This window comes from Danio aesculapii, chromosome 20 (genome assembly GCF_903798145.1).
Source record: "Danio aesculapii chromosome 20, fDanAes4.1, whole genome shotgun sequence".
Taxonomy (NCBI): Eukaryota; Metazoa; Chordata; class Actinopteri; order Cypriniformes; family Danionidae; genus Danio; species Danio aesculapii.
Genome location: NC_079454.1, coordinates 33283033 through 33297882, shown reverse-complemented (window position 1 = coordinate 33297882; position 14850 = coordinate 33283033). Strand labels below are relative to the sequence as shown.

Below are 14850 nucleotides of genomic sequence, written 5' to 3'. Positions count from 1 at the left end.
TCAACAAAGTGTTAATCACTAAGAAACATTGCTCTATATTCAGTGTTGGCCCATGGTAACCTGTAGTCAGAGGGAGAATAATGGGGACAGTTTACAGACTGTCATTTCTAATTTAATGTAACCTTTTGTTTTATTGCTAAGCTACAAAAAGTTAACGGAAAGGAAATGTTTCAAATAAATCCGATTTTGTTTTACTGTCACCCGCTGGATAGTGCACAATGCAGAGACATCAGTGAGCAAATGAAGGCAAAGGCAGATTCTGCTTGACACTTTCAGCATTGAACTCCATTGTGCTATAAATGTGATTGTTTATGTCAGGGGTGTCCAAACTCGTCCTGGAGGGCCGGTGTCCTAAGATTTTAGCTCCAACTTGCCTCAACACACCTGCAAAGAGGTTTCTAGGTAGCCCAGATGTGGCTGATTGGCATTTGAACTAAACTTTGCAGGACACCGGCCCTCCAGGACTGAGTTTGGGCACCCCTGGTTTATGTTTTTATTGTAATAAAAATATATTCTGCATTAGTTAGTATGATTTAAAGTAATGTTTTCTATTTGTTTTAAAATATTATGAAACGACCTATGGCAACTTTAATGTAACATAGATTCAGACCACAGCTCTCAATGATATTAGTTTTGTTTTTTTTGACTCTTGATACAAAAAATGTGGCACCCGTGCTCATTAATCCATTCATTCTTCAGTGGCAGTCAAATTTCTAAACACAATGACATGACTTGATGTGATACTTTAAATAAAAAAAAAACCCCATCTTTTCAGTTTAATGTACTGAGCCCTTGTTATTCTTTGCTGATTCCTGTATAACGTTCAATAATAACTGTTCATCTTAATGCATTTATTTGTTCAGGAAGCCAGTAAGCGGATGACACTGTTCACTGCAGATGAAGAGATCTTTGCCTTCCGGAGGACAGTGTCTCGCCTCGCAGAGATGCAGACAGAACAGTACTGGATTAGTGGAGATCGAAGTCAATCATGATCTGAAAATGGTGCAAGTCCATCACCATGAACAGACTGTAAGCCTGCTGTTTTAAACAGCAATGGGAATCTTTCGTATGCCCATTGCACCACTGATGTGCAAAAGTACATCTCACAAGAGCGCAGGAAGAGATTGCGTATGCTGCCAAATGAGAAGATGTGTAGCACCCTCTAGTGGATTATATAATCTGTAGTGTTTAGTGTATGTACTTTGGAAAACACTCCCTCTGTGAGGAAGACAAAGTTTATTCTTAATGTAATAGCAACATAAATATTTCAGTGTTGCATGTCTCATGTCTATTTATGCCTTTAGGCTTGCTTAAATATGAAAGTCCTTTGCTGCTACACATAAAACAATTATGATATGATAAGCGTAATTGGCAAAAATGTAAGACTTATGGCATAAAATGTTTAAATTATGAGCTAAAAAATGTATTGATGTAATTTTTAGTCATATTTTTGATTGTCAGAATTACCATTTTTGAGCAGTGTTTTCCTATTATGAATTAAAGAAATGGAGACATGAATCATTTTGTCAAATGACTCTCATAATGACCTTTTATTATTTTTAAGTCCTAATTATGACTATTAATTCAAACAATGAGAAGTCATTATGTTAGTTAAGTAGTTAGATTAATTATTTGTCATTATTTCAACTTTATTTAATAATTATGAATATCTCAATTTAGACATCAATCATAATTATATACAGTGCTCAGCATATATGAGTACACCCCATTTTGCAAATGAATATTTTTATCAATTCATCAGTAAATATAGGTCCTATATTTTGGTACATCTGAACTTAACAAATTTATTAAATGGATGTATTTATTAAAATAATATTTTAGTCACAGAACATCTTTAGAAATAGAAAGATCATTTAAATCCATGCAAAAGATTGGAAAACAAAATTACAAACTATAAAATTTCAACAAAATTTTATACATTTTTTTTCTTGAATTTTGCTCTTTTTAAATTTTTGTTTATTATTTAATATTATATTATAATATATATAGTGTTCAGCATACAGTATATGAGTACACCCCTTATAAATCTCTCATTTAAATTAATATTTTTCTATAGGAAGCTTATAATATAATATTAAATAATAAACAAAAATTTAAAAAGAGCAAAATTCAAGAAAAAAAAATCAGTTATTAGAAATGAGTTATTAAAACTATTATGTTTAGAAATGTGCTGAAAAAATCTTCTCTTCGTTAAACAGAAATTGGGGGAAAAAATAAACGGGGGTTAATAATTCTGACTTCAACTGTACATGCTTAAATAATTAAAACTGTTGTACTGGTTCTGATTGTAAAATGCTAAGATGACAATTAGAATCACAAAACAGATGAGCACAGACTTACAAAACTAGTTTCATTACTCTTGTATTATAGAGCACAGCTCTTATGTTGTGGGTCAGATTGGATTAAGTGTATATCCCATAGGATCAGTAAAAAGTTAACAATTAATATATTTCCACCAAAACGTAATGTGCATGAACCGCCACAGCGGAATGAACCACCAACTTATCCAGTACGTTTCACGCAGCGGATGCCCTTCCAGCCACAACCCATCTCTGGGAAACATCCATACACACACTCATACACTACGGACAATTTAGCCTTCTCAATTCACCTGTACTGCATGTCTTTGGACTGTGGGGGAAACATGCAAACTCCACACAGAAACGCCAACTGACCCAGCCGAGGCTTGAACCAGCGACCTTCTTGCTGTGAGGCGACAGCACTACCTACTGCGCCACTGCGTTGCCCCGTCTTCATGTTTCTAAATAAATTAATTAATTAATTAAAATCTTCTTGTAATTTCTCTTTGTGCTCTTAAGGTGGCAGTAGAAGATAGTTTTGTCGCCTGTACTCATCCCACGTGCTCTGTGTTATTGTTTTAAATGACACCAATAATAGTGTGCTACTGGAGATCCCTATCTATCCCACATCAGAGAGCACTAATATTATAGTGACCCTCTCCAATGACTAACATGCATCTATATCAATATTCTCAGAAACAAACCTTTACACAGGCTAAATACAAAATAATAAAGTGCATGTCTTATGAAAGACCTTGGCCTAACACATATCATTCTATAATCAGCATCCAATAAATCGTGAATGTTAATTTTACGCGTAGTGTCTAACCATCGGAGCAAATGCAAATAGAAAAGACACCTGCGGGATTTTCTATCCATGCAGGGTTAAAGGAACAAAGGAAAGGGAGACAGGAGAGGGGGAGGGTTGATTTTGAAAAGATAAGGAATGAATGGAGAAGTGGGAAACAATGCTGTTAGATCTTTAGTGACCAAACAAGCAACAGCATTTCAGTGCCACTTGTTCACACAATAGCGTAAAAGAAAAGCGCACATCATAAATCGTGCAATAATGTAATCTGAGTTTGTAGGCTTTGTACAGGTATTTCTCTGTAGCTGCATGAATGTCATTATCACTCTCAGTTTGCATCTACATTAATGTGCAGACAAGTGGATGAAGAGCGCGCATTCCTTCACAAACATGAACTGCGCCCGAGAAAATGCGCATCTCTGTAGGAACAAAGGCGTGCTCGTGTTTTGATAAGACGTCACCGCACTACAGTAGCGCCCACTGAGGAGAGAAGACGGGTATAACATTTCTGGATTATGAATTACGTCATGTGTTTGAATAAAAAGCAGGCTGGCAGCAGGGGGCGTGTCATGTCGGACGACTTCACGCTGTGATTAAAGGGACAGCGCAATGTCAATGCAAGACATGCCTCAACATAGGACAGTGGCACCACAGTATAGTACAACCTTTTGTTCTCTTTATATATCAGCAAATCATTTGGTGATTAAATATAGTTCCATTGAAAATTAAATGTTATCATACCCTAAATATTTTCTGCAGAATGTACACAAGGAGTTTTAAGCAGGATAGTAGTTTTAGATGACAAGAAATGAATAAATAAAAGGGATTAAGTTATTAAATGCATACATAAAACCAATAAAACAAAAAATATATATATAACTGCATAATATTGGTTTACTTTTGGACTACTTTTATACTTCTTTTTTCTCTTTTTGGGGGGAAGTTTTGTTAAAAAAATAAAGTTGAGATAGATCTTCCAGTCCTATATGAATCCAAAATGTATGGAATTATTGATAAAGTAAAATAAAAGTGGTGAATCTATAGGCAAACTAAATAACTCCAGATGTCTGGTACACATCACCACAGTGAAATATGTTATTTGAAGTCAAAAAATCATATGAAGTCATATTAGTTTTGATTGATTTGAAGGCAACATGGTGGCTCAGTGGTTAGCGCTGTTGCCTCACAGCAAAAAGGTTGCTGGTTCGAGTCCCGGCTGGGTCAGTTGGCATTTCTGTGTGGAGTTTACAGGTTCTTCCCGAGTTGGCGTGGGTTTCCTCTGGGTGCTCCGGTTTCCCCCACAGTCCAAAGACATGCGGTGACGATGAATTGAATACACTAAACTGGCTGTAGTATATGTGTGTGAATAAGTGTGTATGGGTGTTTGTAACAACCCCTGATGAATTAAGGGACTAAGCCTAAGGAAAATGAATGAATGATTTATTTGATTGAAGAATCAATCAAAATAACACACATTTAGAAAACTGTGTGAATTTTGATTTGAAGCTGAATTTTATGGTGTTGAACTAAAATCCAGAAAGGACATTCTGCCTAAGATCAAACCTTGTTTCACAGAAGAAATCAAAACACATTTAAACGAAACAGAAAACATGACAGGAAAATAAAAACATGACTTTTTGACTACTTTGAAGATCAGTCATATGATTATAACCCATGGGTCTTAAACTCAATTCCTGGAGGGCGGCAGCTCTGCACAGTTTTGCTCCATTCCTATTAAACACAACTCATCCAAATCATCGAGGCGTTCAAAAGAGTCATGAACACCTTCATTAGTTGGATCAGCTGTGTTTGATCAGGGTTGGAGCAAAACTCATGTTATGTAGAGCAAGACCTATGTTATAACTAGGCCCACATGGAATCTGTGCACACAGAAATCTGCAGATTTTTAGCCCATCATGGAGTCTATTTATTTATTGTGTAAATTTATATTTATTCCGTTTTTAAATAAATTTCAGTAATAATATTGACTAATATGAAAATGTTCATATGATTTATTTACAATATAGTTTGTAAAGTTATATTTTCTGTCTTTTAGTAGATATATTATATAAGAGACTTGCTTTGTTTACCAAATCTAATTGAATTTGGATTATAAACATTAAATAAAAGTATTATTTTTATATTTCATATAATAACTTTTTAAATATGATACTCCCAAAATCATTCTGCATAAATCCACAGATTTTTTATTTTCTTTCTACAAAATTCTCAGCTAAAATAGCAAAAAATGTCTGCAGATTCTGTCTCGCCCTATTTATAACCAAGTTTGTCCCACCATCTGGCAGTAAAATATTTACTACATGAGAATGCCGTCTTTAATCTATATCATTGTCCTGAAGGTGCACTCAGATTTACTATCAACATGTATTTTCTCAGGGCCTTGGTTATAACCAACACTGTACAATGCTTTCTACTTGCGTTACGTGGAAAAAGGTCTCTATTCTATAGCACATTTTTGATAATATAACCAGATAACGTTGTTTGCATGCCTGAACCACAAATTCTAGCAACTGAATCTATATTTGGAAATCCGATCAAGTGATATGGGCTCTCTCTCTCTCTCAATGCTGTGGAGTGACTTGTTTGAACATGTCCTCTCGCCTGATGGCAGCTGTGTTCTAGGAGGGAGCAATGGCCCTTTAAGAGGCGATCCCGTGCGCGGAATCCAGGGGGCAGGTCCCTGTCAGCGGTAGAGGCTGCGCTTCTCTTTTCGCCCTCCTCCAGTCACTCAGTCCTAAGTTGAGCTCGCTTGAGCGCTGACAGACGATTAGACCAGAAAGTCCTCTTGTGCCTATAGGTAGATAGATAGGTGGAGAAGCTTTCTGGAGGGGAATTTTTTCCTCAGTGTACCGTCCGTGACATCGGCATCGGCGCGCGCACTAACTAGCAGCCACTGACAATGCGCGACAGATGCGTCTATACATTTAACTGTTAAAGAGATTTCGGAAAGCGAACCCGAGACATTGGGTTATACAGGGGATTAAAACAAAAATGATCACTGCAGTCAACGAGCACGCGTAGCTCTGACCTGGTTATAGTAGTTGTCTTGATCTGATTGTAGCTGTATAGCTCGTTGAATGCGCTGCGGCTCTGACAGGTCAGTTCTTTTGTCACTACAGTGAGTTACTGCTGGTGATGCTTGTGTGCAGTGACGTTGTGGCGCTTTGTCCGAGGTGCGCTGGAGAGATATAGTTGAATTACATCAGTGCACCAAGTGACTGGAGTGCGACACAGAGAGGAGAAACGGCGCTGGATGAATGGTACGTGTTGAGCTGTTGCATTTCAATACATATATTCATGTACAGTGTGCATGGAGGTCAATATTCTATTTCTAGTCAAACTTGTTGTTATTATTATGTATACTGAATAGTAGGACTGTCAGTATCAGGACATTTTGGCTTACATTTGAGATTAATGTCTGCAGTTTGTGCAGTACTCACACACCTTAAGAAATATTTCATTGGATTGTATTTATTTGTATTAAACCTATAAGTAATTACCTATAAAACTCACTTCACTAAGGTAGAATGACATGAATAATGCAATTTTAAACATTGCTATTTTAAAAAACATCGATTCTTTGTCCGCTGTCCATGCACACTCTTCTTTTTGGCTGACAGTCAATTGTTCGTTTTATTATCAATTATGTACTAAATAATGTTGAATATTGCTATGCAGTGGTAATAGATGCCCTAAATTTTTCGCTTTCACAATAAGGTGTACATATCACCTGTCCACTGAAATATGAAGTGTCATATGTGTGAACGAGTGTCATTATGAAAGTACAACAAGAAAGAATATGTGCCACCAAGCGAGTGCTGATTTAAACTGAAACCGGAGCACTTCGCGTTCATGCTAAGCTTTGTTTATACTTTCACGTGAGTGTTGCGCGTACCACCACAGGCGTGTGCGCGCGCACTCGCTCGTTCTAGACGCGTTTATGAGACACATTGCAGAATGACATACTTGATGGATTTACTATATCAATTATGATTTCCTTATTCAGATGGCAGAACGTTAATATTTAATCTCAGTATTAGTAGTTATATTAGTAAGTTTGTCAGTGCGATGTAGATAATGATGGCTTTGTAATGTATTTTTGTCTTTCTGAAACAGGGAGGAGAAGTGTTAATTCTCAATAAGATTTGCACTAGTTGCTTAAGAAGCGTTAAGCATCATTTAGAGTAGAGGTGCATTCATGGAATGCGAATGTGACCGCATCCCACTGCCTATCTAACTTTGACCAAGACAGTAAAGAGGAGTGACAGAAGAGACTTGTAGGAATGATGGCAGAGACAACCCTGGATCCACTGTCCTCCCTGGACATTGCCATTGATCCAGATTTTGAGCCACAGAAACGGCCGAGATCATGCACTTGGCCTCTGCCCGAGTCCAGCATGGCTAAGCCTGCATCCAATGACACTGATATAATCCCAGAGGAAGAGGATGATGAGGATGACAGCGCGATGACAATCAATGCCAATGGCATGGGTGAAGGAGAGGACAACGGCAGCCCAAGCCTGGCCGAAGAACTGATTTCTATTACCGGCCAGGAGAACACAGGGTCTCCACTCTCTTCTCAGGCAGCTTCGGCAACCACAGCGAGTCCAGAGGTGGCCAGTCAACAGCAAACTCCCAGGAAGTCATCTTCAAGGAGGAATGCATGGGGCAACCTGTCCTACGCAGACCTGATCACCAAAGCCATAGAGAGCACCCCTGACAAGAGACTCACACTGTCCCAGATCTACGACTGGATGGTCAGCAGTGTCCCGTACTTCAAAGACAAAGGCGACAGCAACAGTTCAGCTGGTTGGAAGGTAAGCGCAGTGCAAATCTAGTCACCAATTATATACAATTTAATGTCTTTGTGGTGTATCTGATTAAGCAAACATACAATACGAGTACTATTGAAGGAAATAAGGTTGAAAACTACAGCATGTGTCATAAGGTGTGCTGTCATTCTCTGTGCTGCATCACAACTAGAAACACATGTTCAGGCATGTTTGGCCATACTTACTCACGCACAGAAAACTGGAAAGGTTTCAAGGTTTAATACGCGCGTGACTCAACGGTGAAATAAAATGCATGATGTCACCTCTAAACAAACTATTTAGATGCCAGCATAAAAATAAATAGGTAATTATGTATGATCAAATATAACAGAAATGTTTATCAATTGATTAGTTTGTTTTGATCATCAGAGCCGTTCACATTAAGAGCTAAAGCTATATTAGTGTCCATGATGTTCTGTTAAGTGTAAGCGTACGCTGCTGTTATGTCATCTACCACTGTAAATACTCGAGCTCTTTGAGGTCTGTTTATTGTAGATTGATTCACGATATATTGGATTGATCATTTAAAAAACACATTATGATTCATATTATATAGTTTCTCTGTCATATATTTATAGTTGTAGTTTGGACTTTCTTATTTTGATAGAATTATAATTTTTAACAAAGCTTTACAGTTATCATCATCATGTCAATGTCCCTTTTGTTATGCAATTATGATCAAACTCCCTCAAAAAAACAATATCTTCAGAGCCAAGCCTTACAAATGTCCATATTTCCAAATGTCTTTATGTTCATATCCAAACAGCTTGGCTTACGTAAAACTTGGCACGGTAAATGTATCCGCGCTTGAAGCTGCCCAGACTGTTTATGTAGGTGTTGAATGGCATTAGGAATTGCATAACAACTCAGAATGGCGCGAGCTGCTCCTTAGCAGTCAGCGGCCAGGACTGCCTTCAAAGGGAATGTCATGACCATGGGCCGTGGCCAGCACAAGACATATGGGCCTTTCACTTACCGAGCCAGGGCGAGTTGGGGGAGGGGGTGCATGGAAGGGCTGTGGACACAAGGTCAAGGGCTGAGTTTGCGGCAGGAGGCCCAGCTCGCCTGTCCCATTGGCCGTAAATAGCCATGAATTATAATAGTGAAAGGAGAGTTACTGGCGGGTCTGTGGCAACGGCAAAATATGTGGAATCCAGCTCAGCGTGGAATTGTTTGCACACCGACTCGTTTAGCATTCAGGGGTGTGGATGTGCATGATCATATTTCTCAAACTGCTATGAAAAACATTATCTATCAGTCAAACATGTTTTATGAGCAACTGCTATAAGCACAGTTCATAAGTACACACAAATAAACACACCTCCCCTGCTCTCTGCTGAGTAGGGTAGTACTGTACATTTTTGGAAAAAAGTCTAACAGTGTTATGCTGAACTTTGCTCCAGTGTTACCTCCAGCTTTAAATATGACTCACATTCCAGCACAGGTCTTTAGAGTAGGTTCGTGTGTATGGAGTGTGGGTGCCGGTTTTTTGACCTCGCATAAACACTCCTACAGGTGTCTGCCAACAAACAGGCATAGAATAATCTATAAATTTATGGACACACTTAAATTTTTTAATGTAATGTAACCGACCGGTCCTACTGCACCCAACCCGGTCTGATCTGGGATCGAACCAGCGATTCTTTGTTTGGAAGTTGGTTGCTCGAACAAGGAGGCTAAAGACCATGGCCTCTAGCGGAGGAGTGAGGTTTACCTGCATAGCACTTTGCTAGCTGACCTTCATTATACTCAGCCCCCTAAACCTCACTCCCATCCTGGACGAGCCCCCAAGTGTTACCTTGAGCTTTAAATATGACACACATTGCAGCACAGGTCTTTAGAGTAGGTTCGTGTGTATGGAGTGTGGGTGCCGGTTTTAACATGACCTCGCAACAACACTCCTACAGGTGTCTGACAACAAACAGGCATAGAATAATCTATATATTTAAGGACAAACGTACATTTTTTAATGTAATGCAACCAACCGGTCCTACTGCACCAAACCCCGTCTGAGCTGGGATCGAACTGGTGATTCTTTGTTTGGAAGTTGGTTGCTCTAACAAGGGGACAAAAGACCATAGCCTTTAGAGCACCTTTAGAGGTCAGAGGAGTGAGGTTTACCTGAATAGCACTTTGCTACTTGGCCTCCATTACACTCACCCTCCTAAACCTCACTCCCATCCCGGATGAGCCCCCAAGTGTAACCCACCGGTCCTACTGCACCCAACCCAGTCTGAGCAGGGAACGAACTGGTAATTCTTTGTTTGGCAGTCGGTTTCTCTAACAAGAGGGTTAAAGACTATGGTCTCTAGCAACTATCACTAGAGCACCTTTAGAGGTCAGAGGATTGAGGTTTACCTGCATAGCTCTTTGCTAGCTGGCCTTTGTACACTAATTTAAAGCATCAGCATAGATTTAACCTTGCTGAAATGAAATGGATATTCACCTTTTTACTGATAAATTGATGGTTTTAATTGAATCTCATTTAGTAAAAAAACTAAATAATAATTTTAGTTATAATTATATTTGTAATTTGAATAACCTGAGAGGTGTCTTTTTTGAAGTACAAAGGTTAAAAAAGAGAGAATGTACCTTAAATGAAGATACAAAAAAAGCAATGAACACAACAGTATCTTGTATGAATGTCAACGCAAAGGCTGGAATGTCCAAGTGCAGGTGCAAAAAATGACAAGAAGCTGTTTTAATAAAAGAGTTTGGAAGACCTGATATCATAAAGGCGTTCCTTTGTTACTGTTGAACATGCTGTTGTGACTGTACAGGGGAGAGCGAGAGGGAGTGACTGCTATAGCATAGAAGACAATACAGCAGCACCAACTCCTACTCTCTGCAATGAATACATGATAATGCTCTGTGTTTATTAATGATCTGCTTATAAAACTGGATATATATCAAGTCTGTTTGAAAATGTTAGATTAATCGACAAGTTTTCTTCATAAGGTGTATAAGTGGTGAGATTTTATTGATTCATCATTCTCCTGCAGTGACAGATCATGCTTCTAGTGCCAAATGATGTACTTTAATCTTTAAAAAAAGTTAAATTTTTCTCTGCTTTACGCATTCATTCAGATTTGATACATTTTTAAGGCTCTCTCACACACATTTGCCAGCTCACCACTTTTTAATCTTGTCCAGCACACTCTCTCGATCCTCTTTGCTGTTTTATTATTACTTTGTGTAATCCTGCTGTTTATCTCACATCTGAAATATAATCAGATTATGCAACCTAAAAAGAACAAGCTACTACTATAATGTGTTGCACCATTCTTGTTCCTGGAACACTTAATATGCTGATCTGCCAAGCCCAATTGAAATGTTTCAGTCACGGTGATGAAAGCGATCCGGTCACCCTCCAGAGGGTCCGTATTCGCAGAATTCCACTCGGCAAATTTCCAGGATGTAGGTGGGCTATTTTAAATGTTTCCTGTATTCTCTTTATTGTCAAGAGGGTGGAGTAAACAAATGCAACATTAATTTTATATATGGACATAATACGTGCAAAACGGCACTTCTAATATTGTTGCATATATACATCAGTATATATCAAATCAAATCAAAGTTTATTTCAAGAGCACACTTAATTACAACCTTTGGTCGAACAAGGTGCTGTACAACAGTAGCAGGTAAAAAAACAGCAATACACTACAATGAAAACAACAATATAAAACAATAGTAACAATAGTAAAAGTTGCCAAGAAAGAAGCAATTTTTAGTATAGCCTGGAACCGCCATTAGGGAATATTAAATGCACTAAAAAAAGATGAGTCTTCAACATCGATTTAAAAATAAATAGAGTGGGTGCTATTCTGATTTTTAATGGTAACTTATTCCATAGTTTCGGACCCACAACTGCAAAGGATCTATCTCCCCTGCATTTGAGTCTAGATTGAGGTATTTGCAATAGATGGCCGACGGCATTTGATCCAAGCGATTGGGTTTAGGCCTTAGTAGTGATCAGATCAGAAAGATGTGGTGGCGTTAGGTTATGCAAGGTTTTATAAACAAAGAGTAAAATTTTATAGTCTATTTGGACATTAACAGGCAACCAGTGTAGTGATCACAATATTGGTGTGATGTGGTCATATTTGTGGCTACTCGTGAGCAAACGGGCGGCCACATTTTGGACCATTTGAAGTCTAGAAATATAAAAAGTTGCAATTAAACAGAAGTACCAATCTATCCAAGTTTCCAATGTATTGTCACGTACATCTAAATATAATGAATTGTCAGATGGATAGATGGATTTTGAGAAGCGTTTTTAGCGAACTAAATAATTGGAGAAATCATAAACAGATGTGTTAGGGTGATTTTTTTTTTTCTTCTTCATTTTATGCTGACAGTTCAGTCCAGAGTACTGAGAAAACGAGCGGGCGGTTTGCGCAGACATGTTGACGTTGCTATGAATGTTCACTCATATACAATCACCGTTTTGTGTCTCGATTGACATGTATGAATGTTGACGTTTGGTGCTTTCGTACATGCCTGGTCATGCTTAGGAACATGACAGGTCTTTAATATCTATTTTCCACCAGAATGGATCACGTTCTCCCAAGAGGCTGTTCTTCCAAGAAATCTTAGAATGAACAATGAATTAATGGTGCTATGTGTTGGTTAACTGTAACCAGTATAAAACCAGGCATTGTGCATCTTGGTGTTTCTACAAGCAGTCAGACACTTTAGTTTTGCTGTTCACTGTACCAGGAGTGACTTTAGTACATTCTAGTACATACACAGAAATCCTTATTTCCCTTAAACTTAATTCAGCCACTCCCTTGCACACAGAGTCACCCTATCATGCACGGTATTGTGTATTTAGATATTTACAGCAGTACAGTGCAATGCTCAGTGAGATTGCCATAGATAGCATCAGCACTTCTCCATTCTCCAGGCCCGTTTGAGACCAGCAAATATTTACAACTAGAGTTGAACTGATCTTTTCAGTCTGAAAACGCATATGCAAATTGACTGTATAGAGTATGTATGGAGTGTCAATTTACATCACATAGTCTGTACATACTGGTAAGGTAAGATGTAACCACAAAAGATTCAACCAACACGTACAAATGTCCTTTTCAATCCCTCGCCCAGCAGACATTTTCATATCTGAAAACATTTGATTAAAACACAGACTTCCTGGGACCATCTAGCGGCATGTCAGAAGCAGATATGATGCGGTAAAGACATTTGAATGTATATCTCATTCATCCTATGCTTCTTCACTTTTAATGTACCTGTTCAGTTTTTTAAGTGTGTGCTTGTTAGCAGCCCTTTCCCTGCTCTAAGGCTTTTGAAAGTTTAATTTGTTTTGTTCTTGACCAGTCAGTTCCTATTAGGCATGTCAGCCCTCCACAGTGCCGATAAATTGTTCTTGTTTAAACTTTGAGTACAATAAAGCTAGGCTTCTATGTCTGGGGCTTCTGTCCAGACAAAGCCAGCAGTAATGAGATGAGATGGCTTTGTAGTGAGTGATTATCGCATTGAACAGAGAGAAATTTACGGAAATATACCTTAAGTGACAATCTCATGCATCAGCCCTTAGAGAGATAACAGAAACACTGTCAGACAGGAGTGGGTGATTATTAGCCCGGTTGTGGTGATGCAGAGCATCTATTTTGGTGTTCATAAGTGGGATTGTGTATGTGTCGACTTTTGATTAGACGAAAGATTGAATTGATTACCTCAGATTATGGTAGATTGAGTTTGATGGTTCCTTCTTCAACACAAGGCTTTTAGATCCTATACCTGACTAAGCAAATTTATTTTCTGTGACATAACACCACAGCAGCCACAGGCACATACTCAATTTGGTAGTCAAATTTATGATAGTTTGTGTATCTGACAGAGCCATAACTTAAATCAGTAGGCTTTTAGACAAGAGGAAGGATTTCATAGCTTCTAGAACTATTGACGGAAGTAAGCTTCTTGGTTTGTTTGCACCTTCAGATTCAGAAGCGAGAACGATTTTAGTTCTAGAAACGCCTCTTTGGGGGAATAATTTAGCACCATTATTTAACTCTACAGTATTTCCTACTGCCTAACCACAGTAGGAACAAACAGGTGTACATTGACTAGGAGAATGTATACCATAGGAAACACTGCCAAAGCAGTTGAAGCGTTATAAGACCTAAAAAACAAAGCTAGTGTTCGTGGCATATACTTAAGTGGTCATACATGATTTAATCTCTTACCCCTCATTTTTGCCCTTTCAGTTTTCAGTTATTGAATGTCACGGTTAAAGTCACTGTCTGCTGGCATACGTCACTTGAGAGTATTAGTGGTGCTGTGAATACAGTGGCCCAAGGGGGTATTTCATTCTTGGTGAACTGGACTGGTGACTAGTTCCTGTAATGAAATTTCTACAACTACCTGGTGCAAAAGCGCATAATGGAACCCAAAACAATAAGTAGGCTATATGACACCTAACACTTATGGCCCGCTTCCACTAAGTGGTATGGTACGGGTCACCTTTATCAGGCTTGTGTATAAATGTTCATTACTAAACTTTCTATGAACATGATTTGATTAATGCAGATCAATGGTTTGAAACAGCCACTGTAAAGTCTGCATTTATATAAAATAAATAAATAAATGCAACATATATGAACACATACAGACACTTACAGTCTCCGATATGTTACCAATTACAGAAAAACTACACACAGCATACATTTAGTTCATATTTGGATTCCAAAACAACACGCAACATAATTCCGTCATTCCGAGTCCATAATAGTCCAAAAGGCGATGATAAGAGTTAAACATGGCAGTTTGTTCATCTTTTAGGTTGCTGAAAGAATCATTTGATCCTTTGTTTTATTTCAGCTTCTCCTTTGTTTTTTTTTTCTGCGTT

The 14850-nt window shown here is 38.3% G+C and overlaps 2 protein-coding genes across 2 annotated transcripts in view; both read left to right on the top strand.

The window, feature by feature from the left end:
- The window catches only part of afg1lb (AFG1 like ATPase b), a 53304-nt gene extending 51786 nt beyond the window's left edge, over nucleotides 1-1518 (top strand). The window contains exon 13 of the mRNA XM_056481619.1: nucleotides 864-1518. Coding sequence (XP_056337594.1) covers nucleotides 864-992 — 129 coding nt within the window. The 3' untranslated portion in view covers nucleotides 993-1518. The remainder of the gene's footprint in view (nucleotides 1-863) is intronic.
- A 4347-nt stretch (nucleotides 1519-5865) lies between these two features.
- The window catches only part of foxo3b (forkhead box O3b), a 48088-nt gene continuing 39103 nt past the window's right edge, over nucleotides 5866-14850 (top strand). Inside the window, exons 1-2 of the mRNA XM_056445414.1 lie at nucleotides 5866-6410; nucleotides 7267-7967. Coding sequence (XP_056301389.1) covers nucleotides 7434-7967 — 534 coding nt within the window. The 5' untranslated portion in view covers nucleotides 5866-6410; nucleotides 7267-7433. The remainder of the gene's footprint in view (nucleotides 6411-7266; nucleotides 7968-14850) is intronic.